The following is a 21,651-nucleotide window of genomic DNA, read 5'->3' on the forward strand; positions in this document are numbered from 1 at the left end:
ATATATATTTTTTATTACCACTATTCCCTTCACCATATTACCTTTCTCCACGGGGAATATAATCTGAAATGGGCACCTCCACAGCTACCATCCATGCCATACCATCATCAGCTCAGTATACTCAATGCCTGAGCATCCACAACCCTCTAGGCTAGAGAATCCCAAAGATTCACAACCCTCAATGAAGAAATTTCTCCTCATCTCAGTCCTTATTGGCCAACCCCTTATTCTGAGACTGTAACCCCTAGCTCTAGACTCCATAGCCAGGGAAAACATCTTCCCAGCATCTACCCTGTCAAGCTCCTTAAGAATGTTATACTTTTCAATGAGATCACCTCTCATTCTTCTAAACTCGAGGGAATATACACCTAATCTACCCAATCTCTCCTCATAGGACAATGCCCCCATCCCAAGAATCAGTCGAGTGAACCTTTCTTGCACTCACTCTAAGGCAAGTATATCCTTCCTTAGGTAAGGAGACAAAAACTGTACACACTACTCCAGATGTGGTCTCACCAAGGCCCTATATAATTGTAGCAAGACTTCTTTACTCGTATACTCCAATTCTTTTCGAACAAAGGCTAACATACCATTTGCTTGTTGTACCTGCATGTTAACTTTGTGATTCATGTACAAGGACACCCTTCTGATTACCAATATTTCCCAATCTCTCACCGTTTAAAACGTTTTCTGCTTTTCTATTTTCCCAACAAAGTGGATAACTTCACATTTCTCCACATTATATTCCATCTGTCATGTTCTTGCTCACTCACTTAACCTGTCTATATCCCTTTGCAACCTCTCTGTTATCCTCACAATTTACATTCCACCTAACTTTATACCATCAGCAAACTTGGATACATTTCTCAGTCACCTCATCTAAATAATTAATATAGATTGTAAATAGCCGAGGCCCAAACACTGATCCTTGCAGTACCCCACTAAGTGCAGCCTGCCAACTCAAAAATGACCAGTTTATTCTTACTCTCTGTTTTCTGTCCATTAATAAATCCCCAATCCTTTCTCATATATTACCCCCAATCCCATGAGCCCTAATTGTGTGTACCAACCTCTTGTGTGGCACTTCATCGAATGCTTTTTGAAAATCCAAATACACTACATCTACTGGTTCCCCTTTATCTACCCTGCTAGTTACAACCTCAACAAACTAACAGATTTGTCAAACATAATTTCCTTTTATAAATCAGTGTTGACTTTGCCCAATCATAGATGATTTTCTAAGTGCCCTGTTACCACAATAATAGATTGTAGCATTTTCCCTATTACCACCAGTTACAGGCTAACTGCTCTATTGTTCCGTTTTCTCTCTCCCTCCTTTCTTGAATAGCTGGGTTATATTTGATACCTTCTGATCCACGGGGAACGTTCTAGATCATTAAGTAAATGAAAGAAGCAATTAAAACTTCGAGACACACAGAAGGGCTTTGGGTAAGCAGGTCAACTGGAGACAAGTTCTCAGTGCTTTGCCAATGCTATTTTGTAATAATAGATAGGACGTGCTTACAAGAACACCTCAAATAATTGGTCATTCTATTTGCATTGCCTTGATTCGGAGCAAAAGATCATCTCTACTCCTTGGCAGCTCAGCTGAGATAGGCACTCGATAATTCGGGAAACAGTAATACGAGCATCAGAGATCATCCAAATTGTTCCAGGATCAAATCATGAAAACTGCATTTATGGTCAATTATTCCGCAACTTTCAAACTGCAGTTCCTGACTGACTTCTGACCCATCACCTGGTTCACTACCGTCTGATTCTCTCTCTATATATTAGAACTCACCTCTGTCCATAATAAATGAGTCAGATTTGACACCTCATGAGTTTTTTTTTAAAGTGGAATTTCTTCCTGTAATATATATAGCTCCACCTGTGGACTCCTGTGGCACTACAGCCAGTGCTATTTATAATAAAGAAGGGGACAGGTCACCTGACGGAGTTCCGGAGTGTTCTGCCACTTAAGGCTGTGTGTGTGTGTGTGTGTGTGAGTTACTGAAGATATAACAATGGTGACAAGGATGGGATAAAGCAGATTTTAAAAAGCTGCAAATTTTGTTGGTGGAGGATTCAGCCAACTGACAGAGACTTTGAGAGATTCTCTGTTTTGATTAACAGCTACAAATCCAAGATAAATTACAAGCACACTTTTTTTGAACTGCCAGAGTCCAGATTGCCGCAGCTATGGGAATAATAGGGCATTTGGGGGAGTTTCAACGCGACCGTGAAAGTTTCGGAGCATATGTGGAGCGGCTAGAAATGTTTTTCACCGCAAATATCATCGAAGTCCCCAATGATGAAAACCATAACCGGGTGGTGGTGGAACGACAAAGGGCTATTTTCTTAACTGAAGCAGGGCCCGAGGTGTATGAAATCTTGAAAAATTTGCTTGTGCCTGTTAAGCCAAAGGATACAACTCTTAAGCAGAATTAGAACAGCACTGCAGCCCTGAGCCCCTGGAAATTGCTGAAAGTTATCGTTTCGGATTATGAAATCAGTTAACCGAAGAAAAGATCAGTGAATACATTGTAGCATTAAAAAACTATCTATTCACTGAAATTTCGGAAACTTTCAGGTCCGAGCATTGTGTGACCATTTTGGCTGTGGGATGAAAAATGATGCGATCAGAAGGAAGTTATTGACAACGCCTAACTTTAGCTTGTCAGACAGCTATGTCAATGAACATGGTCGATCAATATTCCCGAGAATTTCATACTATTTCCAGTCGTCAGACAACGAAGTGAATCGCCTGCAGGTTAAAAGTAAAAGGCAGTTGGGCCCTAAGGTCTCAGAAACTGGCAATGGTAACAGAGCACTGAAGTCCTGCTATCGGTGCCTGGGACAACACATTGCTCAAAGTTGTCCATATGTGAAGGCAGAGTGTTTCATCTGCAGGAAAACTGGGCATCTTGCAAAGGCATGCCGACTGAAGGGTAAACTGGCTTTCAAAGCTATGAGTAGAAATCGCCAGAGACTACATAGCATGGAAGAAAAACAACAGGACGAGGAGGTTTTAGAGTTACACATCAGGAGCACAAGGTTAACTAACAGCGATTCGAAAAGTATCATAATCCACATAGATGCTGCAGGAACCAAGATACCCATGGAAATTGACACTGGTGCATCCGTGAGCGTAGTACTGGAGTCGCTATACCCTCGACAAATTGCGTGATTTCCCATTGGAGAAATCCAAGATAGAGCTGCGAGGCTACTCGGGAGAGAGCATTCCTGTGGTAGGTCGTATCACCGTACCGGTGAAATACAAGGATCAATTTCAGAGCTTGCCTCTAGTAGTAGTGGCAGGAGACAAGCCTGCCTTACTAGAAAGAAATTGGTTGGAATCGCTGAAGCTGGTTTGGAGTGAGATTTTTCATGTTGAAATGAGATTTGCATCAACGGATTTGCTATCAAGAGTTATCCGAAGGTGTTCTGCGAAACAGGCAGTCCGATCCAAGGCTTCAAGGCGAGTGTCAGGGTACAGAAGGATTCTAGATCGGTTTACTGCAAGCCACGTTCCGTACTATATGCATTCAAGGAGAACGTTGAGCGAGAATGCAAAAGACTAGAGACTGAGAACATTATTTCTAAGATAGATCTATATAATTGGGCTACACCCATTGTTGTTGTACCCAAGTCCGATGGTAAGGTAAGATTGTATGTTGATTATTTTGTTATAATTACTTCTTCATTAAGGAGGGAGAAGTGTAATATATATATAACTCCACCTGTGGACTCCTGTGGCATTGCAGCCAGTGCTGTTTATAATAAAGGGAACAGGTCACCTGACGGAGTTCCGGAGTGTTTTGCCACTTAAGGCTCTATCTGTGTTTGTGAGTTACTGAAGATATAACACTTCCAAATTATAATGGGCTGAAAATTGCTCATGCACCCAAAGAGGCCTCGCGAATGCCAGTGCTCGGCGTGTGATGCGCATGCGCTGAGAACTGGCATTTGTGATCTGTCAAGACAGATCGCACGCATCCCCGGGAGAAGGACAATCGCACGCAGAGATCTGGGCTATTTGTCCAACTCCTGCCCAGCGAATGTCCTTCAAATTCTTACACCTGGTAAAAGCAGGCGTATAGAAAAATATTTTTTTTTATCACGTTTTGTATTAAAAACCCTGTCCATTAAGGCAGGTTAATATTTATCCCTATTAAAACATAATAAAAAATAAAATAAAAAAAATGTTTGTTGTCTAAAACATTTAATAAATTCAAATTCAATTAATTTTAAATATGTGAAGTGCTTTTTTTATTTATTGTGTTGCGTTTCTGTGTTTTGGGTATTATTCTCATTGATAATAATGCAAACGGAACTCCCATTATTATCAATGAGAATATTACATTGTGATTGGTAGTCCAGGTTCACATGATCCCAGGTTGCGCTTACGTTTCTAGGATGTGACAGCCCATACGCTGGGCAGCGAAAGGCGGCCTCGGACTGTAAGTATACGGTCCTCCGGGACCACCAGATACTTTTGTAAAAAAAAATTCGGTCGGAGGCGTCCACCTGCAGGAAGCAATTTTTGCCCCAGTACTTGCTCAGATAAAAGCTCCAATAAATGGCCTGGACTGCAAATTTGCCATCTGCAGAAGAAAGATTTTACTGTTGCTCATCTGTGCGTAACGGCCAAGAACCAGCAGAAAGTCCATACACGGGACTGTTGTTTCTCTCGTACACAATGTTAACATGCTAATAAAGTAACAGTGTCATTTTTTTTAAACTTGTATTTACATGTGGGCTCATCACAACTCAAATGTCTCAAGATGCTTCACATTCAACTAATTGCTTTGAAGTACAATCACTGTTCTGTAAGCAAACACAACAGCAATTTTGCACACAGCAAGATCTTACAAACATCAAAACAGATGAATAACCAGCTAACCTATATATTTTTAAAAGCTTATAAGCTAATATGCTGTAGAAATGTCCCTGGCATACTGAAGAGCTCATGTTTCCCTCAGCCCATAAGAACATAAATTATTAACATTCATTAGACTATATCAATGGATACATCAAAAACACTGCAGAAGTAATCATTCTGGGGCCATTCTTGTTTTCCCTTCACTTCTACCAACAATTTAAAATATCAACCAATGCAATATCACACGACAATCTATAATGACCCAGATGTATTAACAGCCATTAAATAGCTAGAACATTGTATAAATACCAACATTGAGAACAGAGTGTATATGAGAATATTACCTTGTAACAAGACACTTCTATTGTAAATTTTTAAAGTTATTAAAAAAGTTGACCGAGTCACAATGAATGCTCATTTCAAATACTTAAAACTGTACGCACTTCACTCGCCCCAGAAAATAAAGCAGCTGCTCCACATTCCCAGAATACAATATACTTCCAGATGATAAAATAATTCACATAATATACAGTTCTGCTAATTCAATATCCTTAATGTTTCAAATCAGTGACTTTCAAACTAGCATCCATGAAGTCATAACATGTATCTAAATTTCTGTCAATGTACAAGTAATTCCAGCAAATTGGCATTGTGTGTGGCCCACCTAATTCCAGATGGTAACTGGGAGGAACTACACTACAACCATGTAAATGTGACTGTCTATTTATCACTTAGAGTAATTGGAGGGCATCGGATGATCAGTCACATTGCATCACGGTATGTTGCTTCACTCTTAGTGTCAGTTCAGTCAAGCAGATTTTCGATAACAGGAGTAATGATGTACGATGTTAGTTAAACCATGCATTGAAAATGGGACGTTCAGAGAAGGGTAAATACAATAGTCTTCTGTTGAGGAGTTGCTCCCACTAAGAAGCACAATTAACCTCCAGTATGGGTTTACCTTCCCATGGCCACAATTCACAATCCTCGCTAACAATGCGCTCAAAGCTCAACCAACACAACTCCATACCTTATGGATTGCTGATAATGTCTTTCAAAAGTTTGAAGACCAGGAATTTCCAGGAGTGAGTGGATTTTTGTGAGTGGGAGGATCTCTCCATAATGAAAAATTTGCAAACAAACATTTTACAGAAAGTATTAACAGGCAAAATATTAATAATAATTTTAAAAACAGCAATCTTGACTCTTGGAAAATAGTAATTACTTTTTAAGCATTTGTTCCCACTTTTCATAACCAACTAACAAATAAGATCAACAAACCAGTCTCTGGAATAAACACAATAAGGATGATGCATACCAATCGCACAAAACAGCATATGACATGACAATATTGAAGTCCTTGAAAATTCAACAAAAATGCATTTAAAAACAAGAATTCAATGCACTATCATCCAAAGTCCCTTTAAGCCTAATAAGACAACAACGAACATCCATATTATTTTGATTGGGACAGCAGGCACTCGTTGCTGAAACTGTATTTAATCACGGTGTAGAAATTACATCTTCAACATGTCATTTGGCACCTTTATCTAAAACATTAGATATTAAATCTAGTTCAACCTGTATCCGCTTGATAAAAGTCTGCTCCAGGGGATCATGTTTAACAGGTTAGAAAAGTCTGACCCCAGCTCCCCAACAGCATAAATCGGACCATAAATAAGAAACTAACGGAACTAATTTATCAATCTCATTCAGAGAGACCGCAGACAATAGGGCAAACTAATGCTGCTGAACCGTCAAAACACTAGTTTGCCAAGAAGCTGGCAATAAAAAGGATGCAGCTTGGACCAGGATATCGAGAGAGCAGAGGAAAAACTGGGAAACTGTACAAACAAAACTGCAGGAAAAAAAATGAAGATATATTTTGCACAACATTTATTAAACCTCCATAATGTGCTATTGTTGGGTGCAATTGATGGACCAACTATATTATTCATGCTTCATGGTTTAGGGACATTAAATATTTGGATCAGGAATTCTATGCAATAGTAAGTAGGTCAGATTAGTACATTGGAACAGTAAGCTCTAAAGTGTCCATTTAACTGGTAGCCAACAAAATCGTGTGTAGTGGGGAGTGGCTCCTCTGTGATTATCCAGATAATCTTGGAGAAGTTATCTGGTTCATCCAATGCATTTAACCCTTCCTGGAAAGTGTGTATTGGTATTGGTGTACATCAGGTGAGGAGAGTTCAATCTTGGTTGCCTTGTCCTTCATAACTGAACACTCACTATTTACGCTTACACAGGACTAATGGTTGATTAGGCAAGGTATCTGTGGAATCATATCCCAGCACAACTAAGAATCTTTAGGCTGTACGTTTTAATGTGGCAGAAATGCAGGAATTCGAGACAAATCATATTTTCTGTTTTAGTTGCACTTATGGGCCAATAACCAAGGCACTTATTAATTATCAACAAAAGGATTCTCCAAACTCAGCTGGGGAAAGTAGGGAAATAAAGGTACACAACCATTGCCAAAACTCACTTGTGCAATACCAAAATAATTTTACATTTTTGAAAAATTTCCATCTCATGCACATACTTACACTTCCAATTCTGTCCCTAAAAGTAACATTTTCTTCTTCTGTCAATTTATTTTACTGGAATAAGGCTATGTCACACGGTTTAGCGAACTCCTTTTCTAGTCTCAGTGGTTGTGCAAAGGGTTAAATGTGTTTTTAACAAGTTGCAAATCAGTGAGAATTAGAATACTGGATGGAGTTGAACTCAGAACACTTGGTATCATACACAGTGGCGACAGCTTTGTGGTGGTGCTCTTGCCTTGAAGGTTGTGTGTTCCACTCCAGTCTTGAGCAAGTAATCTAGTCTGCCATGAGTGCAATATAGAGGGAGTGCTGCACTTTAGGAGGTGCTGCCTTTTGGATGATAGTTTATCCTGAGGTCTGCCCTCTTAGGTGGACAGAAAAGATTCCATAGCACTATTTGAAGAAGAGCAGTGAGTTCTCCCTGTGTCCTGAACAACATTTATCCATTCCTGAACCTACAGCCATGTTTAGAATCAGAGAAATCTACGCAAATCATAGGCAGTTCAATCCCAAACAGCCCAATACTATTTAAACTTTTTTCCAAAAAATTCCGAGAAGACAAATGTTGATGGTAAATTTGGTGTTAATGTGGAGTACTTATTACTCAGCAGAGATGAGAACTGATCCTGAGAAAATTATGATGAGATTCTATAAAAAAAATTTAATTGCTGTTAACCAAAATAAATCACTGAATTAACAAAATAAGTGCGAATGAAAACAACCCCCAGAATATGGAAAGCAAACTTTTAAGAAATATAAAATTGGTAGTATTACCATCAATATCTTACCCACTCTTACACCAATGCATTACCTACTCCTGTTCTAAGTGCTTCTTTTAATGCCTACCAATCCCAGTATCAACAAGTTGACCCTTTCAATATCTTAACTACCACAGCACCAATTAGTGCTTCCTTGAGTACTTCAAAATAAAAACAGAATATGTTGAAAATACATAGTAGGTGTATCAGCTTCTGCATAGGGGAAATACATTTTAGATAATAAGTTCTGATCAAGGATCTGCATTCAAAACTATCTTTTTTTTTAAACAGAAGGTAATAAACATTCTGCATATTTTCAACATTTTCAGATTTCTAGCATTTGCAGTTTTTTTTTATTAGTACTCTTTAATACTTAACTATCCAATACCAATTATTAATCATTTCAATTGTCCCCATCCACACCATCAACTAGTGACCCCTTCAATACCTTGTCCACTCCAACATCCAATACATTGCCTACCCCGACACCATCTTACCTACCTCGCACTAACTGGTGACCACTTCAATATCTTTCCTCTCCTAAACCAAGAAAGTGATCTTCACTTGGAACTCTGTTGATACCACTGAATCTCATTCCAAGTCAAACTTTTCAATTGGATTTTGCACATCAGTCTGACACATGAAAGGGTAGGTAGTATTGTAAGCAACCCATAATTACCTGCCTTGCCAGGCATACTGCCATCACCCAATATATCCATTCAATACTTGGTTCTGGACAAGCACTCACAGAACTCCATTGGATGTTCATGCAAATTCAAAACACTTGAAAAAAATGACGGGTCACTATGGAGGGATATCAGTTGTGGCTGATGTTGAACAGTGCTGGTAAGGAGAGAAGAGGAGGTGGGAAAAGACAATACTGAACTTAGGGGAGGGGAGCAGACCACAAAGGGGAGCGCTGAGGGCACCTCGACTCAGTCTTGCTCCATTAAATATCTCTCTTTACCAGCATTTTCAATCCAAGTGCTGCAACAACCACACAGACATTGCCCCCAACCCGTTTCCCTCAATCTTTCCGCCAGCTGTGGACAGGAAACCACAGGCCAACATCAACAACTTGTATTTACATAGCGCCTTTAATGTAGGTAAAATCAAAAAAATGGATGCTGAACCAAAGGAGATATTAGCACGGGTGACCAAAAGCTTGGTTAAAGGGCAGATTTTAAAGAGCATCTTAAAGGAGGAAAGGGAGTTGAAAAGGCAGAGGGATTTAGGGAGAGAATTTTGGAGCACAGGGCTTAGACAACTGAAGGCACAGCTGGTGAGGCGAAAGAAAGGGGAGGATGCATATGACGCCAGAGTCAGAGGAATGGAGAGTTCAGAGAGAGGGTTGTAATGCGGGATACAGACATAGGAAGCAGTGAGGCCATGGAGAGATTTAAACACAAGCATGGGAGTTTCCAATTTAACGTAATTGGTGATTGGGAGTCAATGAGGGTCAGCTCAGCGAGGATATGGTTGATAGGCGACCAGGACTAGTTGCTTGATGAGACGCGGGCAGCAGATTTGTGGATGAAATTAAGAGTGTGTAGGATGGGAGTCCGACCAGGAAAGCATTGGAATAGTTGAGTCTGGAGGTGACAAAGACATGATGGATGAGTGTTTTAGCTACAAATAAGCTGAGGAAGAGGCAGAGGTGAAAGTAGGCAGTCGGGGAGGAAATGTGGTCAGAAGTTCAGCTCTGGGTCCAATAAGGCACCAAGGTAGCAAACAGTTTGTTAAGCCTGACAGCAAGTGAGGAGGGGAATACAATCAGTTGCAAGGGTACAGAGCTTTTAGCTGTTGTTGATGGCTTCAGTCTTCCCAATGTTTAGTTGGAAGAAATTGTGGCTCATTCAAGACTGGATGTCGGATAAGCAGTCTGACAGCACAGAGGCAGTGGAGGGATTGTAAGACATGGCGGAGATCTAGATAGAGCTGCATATCAACTAGCATGGAGGACAGGAAGGGATGTTGGGTGGTCAGCTGTAAAGTTGGAATGGGGTCAAGGGAGCAGGAGGTCAGTCTCATGGATGTGTAAACAGTGAGGATGATAGTAGCAAACTTGAGGACATAGTCAGACTGGTGTAATGGGCAGATACATGGTAGATGATATTGAATGCAGAGAAGTGTGAAATGATGCAATATGGAAGGAAGAATGAGGAGGCAAGATAAACTAAATGGTACAATTTTAAAGGGGATGCAGGAAGAGAGATAGCTAGAGGTTCATATACACAAATCTTTGAAGGTGGCAGACAAATTGATAAAGTATACAGGATCCTTGACTTTATAAATAGAGCCTGAACTACAAAAGCAAGTAAGTTATACTAAGCCTTTATGAATCACTGGTTCGGGCTTAGTTAGAGTATTGTGTCTAATTTTGGGCACAACATCAGGAAGGATGTCAAGGCCCTGGAGAGGGTGCAGAAGAGATTTACCAAAATGATACTGTGGATGAGGGACTTCAATTATGTGGAACAACTCGAGGAGCTGGGGTTATTCTCCTTACACTAGAGAAGGTTAAGGGGAGATTTAATAGCGGTGTTCAACATTATGAAGGGTTTTGATATAGCAGAAAGCGAGAAATTGTTCCACTGACAAGTCAGTCAGTAACCAAAGGACACAGATTTAAGATAACTGACAAAAGAACCAGAGGGGTGATGAGGAGAATTGTTTTTACATAACAAGTTGTTATGATCTGGAATGTACTGCCTGAAAGGGTGATGGAGCAGATTCAATAGTAACTTTCAAAAGGGAATTAGATATATACTTAAAAAGGAAAACTTTGCAGGACTATGAGGAAAGATCGGGGGAGTGGGATAAATTGGATCATTGGCTCAAAGAGCCGACACAGGCATGATGGGCCAAATGGTCTCCATGTCCTGTAAGATTCTATGATTCTGAGCTGAGAGGGCATGGGGAAAATGGGAGAGATACTAGAGACAGGTATTCAATGCTCGGGTGTGGGGGTTAGGCCTGGGAGGAGGTTTGTTTTCATGGGTAAGGGGCAAGGGACAAGGAGGAAGCAGCAGGCGGCTGAATGGGTCTCTCTCTGGGTGACAAAGAAGTCCATAAACTCCTCACATTTGTTGCTAGAGACCATGCTAGAGGAGCAGGGAAGAGAAATTTAAAGAGAAAATTGGTATTGGAGAAAAGGTTATCTTTGCTCTCCACGCTGATCCGTGGGGCTGAAATTCCCTATCGCCCCAGTTGGGGGCGGTAACCTCTCCAGGGTCGGACATTCTGCGCCTGGCACCAAAGTCCCGCTTTGGAAGTCAAATTCGGGTTACCAGCCCTCACAGCAAGTGAAGCGCGATGTCACGTGCTCCACTTCCGTTTGGGGCAGGATCGGGGGAGCTACCCAGGCGCATTGAGGAGCGCAACGCAGCCTCTCTGCATAGCGTGACATGTTTCAACGCCCCTCCCCTTCCGTTAAAGAGGAGGGACACTGGGAGCTCTACAGGTCCTTTGATGGCTTCCACTGGGCCACCAGGGCTAAGGGGTGCCGTGGCTGCAGCCCAGCACCGAAACAGCTGCCAGGCTGCACGATCGCGGCCTGTAACATGCAACATCATTCGACTGCGGCCCGACCGGTAAGGGGTGGCAAATAAAAAAGATGGCGTCGCGTGGCACAGCCCACCGCCCCTTTATTTTTTGCCCCACAATGGGTGCGCGGCCCAGTTCGCAACCCGTGAGGCTAGTGTGAGCACTGGCCAATTTCCACCGCGAGCGAAAAGGGGGCCACCAGCAGGTCATAAGAAGTAGGAGCAGCAGTAGGCCATTTAGTTCCTCGAGCCTGCTCCTCCATTCAATAAGATCATGGCTGATCTGGTCACAGCACTAATACATTCGCGTCTCCGCTAACTCCCACGCAATTTCGCGGGAGGCGGGAGGCAGGAGGCAGGAGGCAGGAGGCAGGAGGCAGGAGGCAGGAGCTGGTGGAGCTGGTGGAGCTGGTGGCACTCTCCCCTCTCCCCCTCCCTCCTCTCCCCCCCTCTCTCCTTCCCCCCCCCTCCCTCTCCCCCCACCCCTCCTCCTCTCCCCCCTCTCCCACTCCCCTCCTCCCACCCCCCCACTCCCCTCCCCCACTCTCCTCCTCCCCCCCCCACTCTCCTCCCCCCCCCCACTCTCCTCCCCCCCCCCACTCCCCTTCCCCCCAACTCCCCTCCTCCCTCTCCCCCCACTCCCCTTCCCCCCCACTCCCCTCCTCCCTCCCCTCTCCCCCTCCCTCTCCCCCCAAAAACACTTTTGCAGCCTTGGAGGCGCACAATAGGGGAGTTTCAGTCCCCGAGAGTGGTTTTGGCAGAGGAGAATTATATTGTAATCCAGCCAGATCGGATGATGGATGGCTAAACCAATTATGCACCAGCTATGCTTCGGTCTGTAGCCCTTGGACTTAAGGGACTTTTGTACTAAACCCAATAACTTCACCAGACTTCAGGCCTGTACTACCTCCACTTGTATATGCCATCAAATTCCCAACAAACAAGCAGAGGGAGGGGAGCAGAGCAGAAGCAGGGACCAGCGAGAACACACATCTGGAGCAGCACAAGTTACAATTCATCTGATTAAGAAACTGCCCTGTAAAGAAGTTGGTACTAAGACAATAAAACAGTTGAATGAAAAAATAAACCATTCCTTCTCAGGCTACACACGTGGTATAAATAGTTTTTGTACAATATGGGCTTTAATCTAATATCAAGCACATGTGCCACAAGGAGATTACAAATAAGCAGTTCATACAACATCGGTCAATCTGATAACTTCCAATGAATCAGTGGGCTATGAACAGAATAAAATTAGAATTTGCCATTTCACCATAATAACAAAATACCATATTTGCCAAAAAATTATCCAACATCGTTTTTTGTTTGTTTACAAATACATGGTAGAGGTTGCACCATCCTGTCACCTGCATCTGACCTCATTGGTGGAAGAATTCTGCTGTTCTTTATTTGCGGGAAATGTGTAAAGAACGGTTTCACTACGAACAATGAAAATCTTCCTCTTTTTCCTTTTGTCCAAAACTTACACCTTTAGGTGTGCCACAAAAGTGAGTAGTGTGCCACAGATTAACAATGACCTTTTTACCATAAGTTTTCACACTTGAGGATACACTGGCCATCTACATCACGTTCTGCTCCCTATTACCTCTGTTCTCACCAATCTTCATTGGTCCTGCTTCCCCTATTTCACTGAATTTAGAGTCCGCATTTATAAATCCCTCTATTTCCCCTTCCCACCTCTACAACCTGCTGTAACCATACATGCCAGTACATGTGTCTGAGTGTCAGCCAGTGGTCAGTGGATAGTACTCTCACCTCTGAGTCAGAAAGTTGTGGGTTCAAGTCCCACTCCAGAGACTTGAGCACAAAACTCTAGGCTGACATTCTAGTGCAATACCGAGGGAATACTGCACTATTGGAGGTATCGTCTTTCAGATGAGACATTAAACCGAGGCCCCACCTGCTCTCTCAGGTGGATGTAAAAGATCTCATGGCACTATTTTGAAGAAGAGCAGGGGAGTTATCCCTGGTGCCCTGGCCAATATTTATTCTTCAATCAACATCACAAGAACTGATTATCTGGTCATGATCACGTTGCTGTTTGTGGGAGCTTGCTCAGCGCAAATCGGCATTACATTACAACAGTGATTACACTTCAAAAAATATTTAGTTGGCTGTAAAGCACTTTGGGATATCTGGTAGTCGTAAAAAGCACTATATAAATGCAAATCTTTCTTTTTTTCTCATGCCATCTGAATCCTCCTGCCTCTTCTCCACCTTCAGCAGCCAAGTCTGGATAAGCTGGGGTTGATCTCCTTGGGGCAGAGGCGATTTGATAGAGGTGTTTAAAATTATGAAGGGTTTAGATAGAATAAAGAACGAGAAACTGGTTCCACTGGGTGAAGGGTCGATAACCAGAGGGCACAGGTTTAAGGGAATTGGCAAAAGAACCAATGGCGACATGAGGGAAAACTTTTTATGCAACAAGTGGTTAGGATTTGGAATGCATTGTCTGATAGGGTGGTGAATACAGATTCAATAGTATCCTTCAAAAGGGAATTGGATAAATACTTGAAGGAGAAAACAAGTACATGGGGAGAGCAGGGAGTGAAACTAACTGGATTACTCTTCGGAAGAGTCTGCGCAGACTCGATGGGCCAAATGGTCTCCTTCTGTGCTGTACTATTCTATAAAAACAGACTTGCATTTATATAGCGCCTTACATGAGCACCAGACGTCCCAAAGCGCTTTATAGCCAATGAAGTATTTCTGAGGTGTAATGCAGGAAATTGTTGTAAGGTAGGAAACACAGCAGCCAATTTGCACACAGCAAGCTCCCCAATGTGATGGTGAATCTGTTTTTGTGATGTTGATTGAGGGAATAAATATTGACCAGGACACCGGGGATAACTCCCCTGCTCTTCTTCAAAATTGGGATCTTTCACTTCCACCAGAGAGAGCAGATGGGGCCTCAGCTTAACGTCTCATCTGAAAGAGGGCACCTCCGACAGTGCAACACTCCCTCAGCACTGTACTGGAGTGTCAGCCTAGATTTATGAGCTCAAGTCCCTGGAGTGGGAGTTGAGCCTGTGGTGTCCCTGCACCTTACTACAAATTCACACGAGGCATGTACTGCAGACACAGTTACTACGTGACCTTAACCTTTATTCCCAGGACCAAGGAGTGCTGACCCTGGATGGGACCTCCCCTTTTATACCTGGAAACCCAGGTGAGGAGTGTCTCCCACAAGTTCACCCCCTGTGGTCAGGGTGTGCATTTCTAGGGTACAAGTACAGTGTACAGGAGTTGCATGAAGGTTACAGTTACATGAAGATTACCGTTGCATGATGGTTACATACATGACATCACCTCCTCCCTTAGGTCTTTTTGTGTCAAAGGTGAAGTCTTTCAGATGATCGATGCTCTCTCATGGAGCGCCGCAGTTGTGGCTCTGGTGGCTAAGCCTCGACACGTGTCTCTGTCACCTGAGGTGATTCCGGCCTGTCCGGGCTGGCCGCAGGGACTGTGCATGCTGTGGATTGTCCTCGTTGCTCATCCACTGGCAGTGATGTGGGTGACATCTCATGCTCTTCTTCAGGTTCCTCCGTGTCTATGCTGAACCTTTTCATTACTTGTTCCAAGTGTTTGCGGCATATCTGCCCATTCTTTAGTCTGACCACTATGACCCTATTGCCTTCTTTGACGATTACTGTGCCCTCAAGCCACTTGGGTCCCAGAGCATAGTTAAGAACAAATGCCGGGTCATCCATTTCTATACACCTCCCCCTTGAGTTTCGGTCATGGAACTCGATTTGGGACTGGCGCTTGCCCTCAACAATGTCTGCCAGGGCTGGGTGAATGAGGGACAGCCGCGTTTTAAGCGTGCGTTTCATGAGGAGTTCCGCATGAAACTCCTCATGCGGGCGGGCGGGCGGGATCTGTAGGCCAGCAGGAGGCGTGATAGGCGGTACTGAAGGGAAGGTCCTTGGATGTGTAGCATGCCCTGTTGTATGACTTGGACCGCACGTTCCACCTGGCCATTGGAAGCCGGCTTGAACGGCGCTGTCCGGGCGTGTTTGATATCATTGCCCGACATGAATTCATGGCTGGTGAAACACGGGCCATTGTCGCTGACCAGGATGTCCGGCAAGCCGTGGGTCGCGAAAACCGTACGCAGACTCTCCACGGTGATGGATGTCGTGCACGAGTTTAATATGATGCACTCGATCCATCGACAACGATCAGGAACATTTTCCCCATGAACGGGCCCGCATAGTCTGTGAATACGTGACCATGGCCTGGTGGGCCAGGGCCACGGGCTGAGTGGAGCCTCCCTGGGGGCATTGCCCAGCTGGGCACATGTCGTGCACCTGCGAACCCAGTGTTCCAGATCTGAGTCAATCCCCAGCCACCATACATGTGACCGGGCAATGGCCTTCATTAACACAATGCCAGGGTGCTCGCTGTGGAGTTCCCTGATGAATGCTTCCCTTCCTTTCAGGGGCATGACTACCCGGCTGCCCCATAGCAGGCAATCGGCTTGGATGGAGAGCTCATCCATCCGTCTCTGAAACAGTCTGACCTCGTTGGGGCACGCCCCGTGTGCAGGCGCCCAATCCCCAGTCAGAACACATTTTTTTTTATCATGGCTAGGAGGGGGTCTCTGTTGGTCCAGAGTTTGATCTGGCGGGCTGTGATGGGGGAGCCTGTGGTGTCAAAAGCCTCAACGGCCATGACCATCTCATCGCTTTGCTCCGACGTCCCCTCGGTGGTGGCCAGTGGGAGCCTGCTGAGCTCGTCATCGCAATTTTCGGTGCCTGGCCGGTGCCGTATGGTGTAGTCATACGCGGCCAGCGTGAGAGCCCATCGCTGTATGCGAGCTGATGCATTGGCATTGACAGCTTTGCTGCCTGACAACAGTGACGTTAACGGCTTGTGGTCCATTTCTAGCTCGAACTGTCTACCGAAAAGGTACTGGTGCATCTTTTTCACACCGTAAACACAAGCGAGTTCTTCCTTTTCGACCATGCCATATCCACGCTCTGCCTGGGAGAGTGACCTTGAGGCATAAGCCACCGGTTGGAGTCGGCCGTCATCATTACCCTGTTGCAACACACACCCAACCCCGTAAGAAGATGCATCGCACATCAAAACCATTTTTTTTTTTTACAGGAGTCATACAAAATCAACAATTTGTTAGAACACAGCAGGTTCCTCGCCTTATTGAAAGCCCGTTCTTGACAGTCCCCCCAAAGCCGTTCACAACCTTTATGCAGGAGCATGTGTAACAGCTCCAACAATGTGCTTAAGTTCGGCAGAAAGTTCCCGAAATAGTTCAAAAGTCCCAGGAATGATCGCAACTCCGACGTGTTGCCAGGCCTGGGCGCCCGGCGGATCGCCTCCGTTTTTGATTCAGTGGGCCGGATCCCATCTGCAGCAACAACACACACTTGGCCTTTTTCAGCCGCAAGCTTACCCGGTCCAGTCGGCGTAGCACCTCCTCCAGGTTGTGGAGGTGTTCTTCAGTGTCTCGACCCGTTATAAGGATGTCGTCTTGGAATACGATTGTTCCAGGAATGGATTTGAGCAAGCTTTCCACGTTTCTCTGAAAGATAGCTGCCGCCGAATGAATGCCAAACGGACACCTGTTGTAGATGAATAATCCTTTGTGCGTCATGGTGGTGGTCAGAAGCTTGGATTCTTCAGCCAGTTCCTGAGTCATGTAGGCCAAAGTGAGGTCCAGCTTCGTGAACAGTTTGCCACCTGCCAGCGTGGCAAAAAGGTCCTCCGCTCTCGGGAGCAGGTATTGGTCTTGCAGCGACACTCGGTTGATGGTGGCTTTGTAGTCGCCACAAATCCTGACCGAGCCATCTGCTTTAAGGACAGGAACGATAGGACTTGCACAGTTGCTGAATTCAATGACCGAAATTATGCCCTCTCTGAGCAGTCTGTCCAATTCACTTTCAATTTTCTCACGCATCACATACAGCACCGCTCTGGCTTTGTGGTGCACTGGTCTGGCGTCCGGAGTGATGTGTATCACTACTTTGGTGCCCTTGAACGTTCCGACACTGGGTTGAAACAGTGACCCGAATTTTTGTAGGACCCGTGAGCATGAACTTCGCTCCACAGATGAAATGGCGTGCACATCCCCCCCATTTCCAATTCATCTCGGCTAGCCAACTCCTCCCCAAGAGCTCAGGGCCATTTCCCGGGACGATCCAGAGCGACAGCCGGTTCTGTGATCCATTATGTGTTACCACCAAGTTTGCAGTGCCTAGCACTGGGATGATCTCTTTGGTGTATGTCCGTAGCTGCGTGTCAATGCGTTCCAGTTTGGGCCTGTTAGCTCTATGTGGCCATAGTCTCTCAAATTGTTGGGCGCTCATAAGTGACTGGCGAGCTCCCGTATCCAGCTCCATGCGCACCAGGATGCCATTCAATAAAACTTTCATCATCATGGGTGGCATTTTAGTGTATGAGCTGTGGACGTCGGCCACATGAACCCGCTGAACTTCAGCATCCAAGGCTTTTCCCCAGGCATCATCCTGCATTGCAGACCCCTCGTCTGGTTCCTCTGTCTCGCAGATTAGCCTGGCGACAGCCTTTCTGCACATCCTGGCCAAGTATCCACTGACATTACAAATCCTACAGGTATATTGCTGAAACCTGTAGTTTTTCGCAGTATGTCTACCCTCGCACCTCCAGCATGAGTTGAGATTGTTGTTAACAAAAGAACTGTTACCAGGCATTCCTCTCTGATTGCTTAGAAACAACCAAATGGGCACTCTGATGGTGGGTGTTAATGGTCCATTGTGGGACGCATCGTTCCTCGTGATGGCGTGAATTGCCGATCCCCTTTCCATTGTCCCTGTTGCGGGCCCACCCTGGAGTCTGTTGCTGCCTGGGCGGTTTCGAAATGCCCTTGCCTGCCTGCGGGGTCCCGAGCCGCATTCACCATGTTAACTCCCTGGTCCATCGCCACGTTGGGACCAGGGCTGCGCACGTAAATTCGCTTGGTCTCCTCTTCCCCTGCCATGAAGATCTGAGCTATCAACGCCGCCCCTTCTAAAGTCAAATCCTTGGTTTCTATGAGCTTCCTGAAAATCCCGGCATGATTAATGCTCTCAATGAAGAAATCTCTTAACATCTTCCCCCTGCAGGCGTCTGTGAACTTACAGAGACTGGCCAAGCACCGCAGGTCCGCAATGAAGTCAGAGATGTTTTGTCCCTCCCGACGCCGGTGTGTGTAGAATCGGTGCCGGGCCATGTGTACACTACTTGCCGGCTTGAGATGCTCACTGATCAGCTGGCTGAGCTCTTCAAAGGACTTGTCCGCTGGCTTTTGGGGTGCGAGCAGGTCTTTCATCAGCGCATACGTCTGTGATCCACAGCTGGTCAGTAGATGCGCCCTCCGCTTGTCAGCCACTGCCGCTCCCAGCCAGTCCTTCGTGACAAAGCTCTGCTGAAGTCTCTCCACGAAGTCGTCCCAGACCTCACCCACACAGTAACGTTCCTCTGTGCTACCGGTGGCCATCCTCGTGGTTCAGTGATTCCCGTTTCTCGTCGCCAAATGTGGTGTCCTTACACCTTACTACAAATTCACACGAGCCATGTACTGCAGACACAGTCACTACGTGACCTTAACCTTTATTCCTGGGACTGAGGAGTGCTGATCCTGGGTGGGACCTCCCCTTTTATACCTGGAAACCCAGGTGAGGGGTGTCTCCCACAAGTTCACCCCCTGTGGTCAGGGTGTGCATTTCTAGGGTATAAGTACAGTGTACAGGAGGTGCATGATGGTTACATACATGACAGAACCCACAAGCGAGGGTGCCACCCACTGAGCCACAGCTGACACTGTGAACCTCCTTCATCTTTGGTGGCATTCTGGCACCTTCTCCCCAGAGTCCCTGCAAGCCTGCCCCACACACGTGAATACTAATGCCCTAGGAGGCGGTAACCGCTGTCCCGGGTCACCGAAGGCTAAGCGGGGGAATGGGGTTTACATTCACAGAGCTCATCCTATTTCATGGTTTTTATTTATTTGCAGGCAGAGGCGGCCCGGGTTCAGTGACAGTTGAACAGGTCGTGCCCTGGGCGGAGGGCTCTTAGTCCTCTCCGGGCCCGGTGTACTCAGCACTCTTGATGAGTCTCACTCACCCGGCACGTCGTGTCCCTCCGCCTCCGGCTCGGCCGCCATCTCCTCGCGAGCTCACTCTCCCACCGTCTTTGGTGCCGACCCGGAAGTAAACAAACCCGCCTGCCATTAGCAACCGAACAAACCGGCCGCCGCAGCGTCCTCCTGCGGCTGACCGACCAACTGCAGCTCCGGCCGCCAGCGCCGCTCGGCGGCCACACCCGCCAATTGCAGCTGCCAGCCGGTTGCGCTTTACAGGAACCACAGCAACAAGCAGTCACCCAGCAAAGGGTGGCCATCAGACAGTGGCTATCCATACTTGTTTTTTTGCGGTTTTGGGGAGGATAGCAAACTGAACGAAGAAAGGGAAAATTCAATTTTTCAGCGTGGTTGGAAGTGGGTAGTGATGCCCCCACAGGATTCTGTTCTGGGTCTACTACTGCTTATATATTGTAATGATTTGGATATAGTCCTAGGGAGTGTGTGTGCAGATGATACCAAAATAGGAAGTATAGTTAATTGTTTAGAAGACCAAAGGAAGTTGCAAAGGAATAAGAACATAAGAATAGAATCATAGAATGGTTACAGCACAGAAGGCGGCCATTCTGCCCGTCGAGCCTGTGCCAGTTCTCTGCAAGCTAGTCAGTTAGCCACTATCCCCATAGACCTGCAATATTTTTCCTTCAGGTATTATCCCTTTTGAAAGCCACAATTGAATCTGCCTCCACCACCCTTTCAGGTAGTCAATTCCAGATCCTAACCACTCTGCGTAAAACACAGCCTTCATGTCACCTTTGGTTCTTCCATCAATCACCTAAAATCTGTGTCCTCTGGTTCTTGACCCTTCTGCCAATGGGAATGGTTTCTCTCTACTCTGTCTAGACCCTTCATGATTTTGAGAATTCCAAAGATTCACAACCTCTGAGTGAAGAAATTTCTTCTCATTTCAGTCTTAAATGGCTGACCCCTTATCTTGACACTATGCCCCCTAGTTCAAGAAGCTTCAGCCAAGGGAAACAACCTCTCCGCATCTACCGTGTCAATCCCTCTCAGTATGTTGTATGGTTTAATGAGATCTCCTCTCATTCTTCTAAACTCCAGAGAGTATAGGTCCTTTCAACTCACACTTACCTCATAGGACAACCCTCTCACCCAAAGGTTCAATCAAGTGAACCTTTGTTGCACTGCCTCTAAGGCAAGTATGTCTTTCCTCAGATAAGGAGACAAAACTGTGCACAGTACTCCAGATGTAGTCTCACCCAAGCCCTGTACAATTATAGTAAGGCTTCCTTACTCTTGGACTCCATCCCCCTTGCAATAAATTAACATGCAATTTGCTTTCCAAATTACTCCTGTACCTGTGTGCTGACTTTCTGTGTTTCCTGTACGAAGACACGCAAATCTCTCTGAACACCAACATTTAATAGTTTCTTACCATTTAAAATCTCACATTTCTCCACATTATGCTCCATCTGCCACCTTATTGCCCACTCATAGAATCACAGAATGGCTATAGCACAGAAGGATGCCATTCAGCCCATCGAGCCCGTGCCAGCTCTCTGCAAGAACACTTCAGCTAGTCCCACTCCTGCGCCCTTTCTCCATGGCCCTGCAATTTTTTTTCCTTCAGGTATTTATCCAATTCCCTTTCGAAAGCCGTGATTGAGTCTGCCTCCACCAACCTTTCCAGCAGTAAATTCCAGATCCTAAACACTCACTGCGTAAAAAAGTTTTTCCTCATGTCGCCTATGGTTCTTCTGCACCTTAAATCTTTGCTCACTTAACTTGTTGATAA

General features: G+C 45.2%; 1 protein-coding gene across 2 annotated transcripts in view; it reads right to left on the reverse strand.

Annotated features, from left to right (window-relative positions):
• The window catches only part of LOC139276034 (X-linked retinitis pigmentosa GTPase regulator-like), a 215,056-nt gene extending 195,100 nt beyond the window's left edge, over positions 1 to 19,956 (reverse strand). Inside the window, exon 1 of one of the 2 annotated variants that reach the window (XM_070893415.1) lies at positions 19,880 to 19,956. In XM_070893415.1, coding sequence (XP_070749516.1) covers positions 19,880 to 19,919 — 40 coding nt within the window. In that variant the 5' untranslated portion in view covers positions 19,920 to 19,956. The remainder of the gene's footprint in view (positions 1 to 19,879) is intronic. The other variant, XM_070893417.1, reaches the window with a different exon arrangement.
• Positions 19,957 to 21,651: the final 1,695 nt, after the last annotated feature.

This window comes from Pristiophorus japonicus, chromosome 11, assembly GCF_044704955.1.
Source record: "Pristiophorus japonicus isolate sPriJap1 chromosome 11, sPriJap1.hap1, whole genome shotgun sequence".
Taxonomy (NCBI): Eukaryota; Metazoa; Chordata; class Chondrichthyes; family Pristiophoridae; genus Pristiophorus; species Pristiophorus japonicus.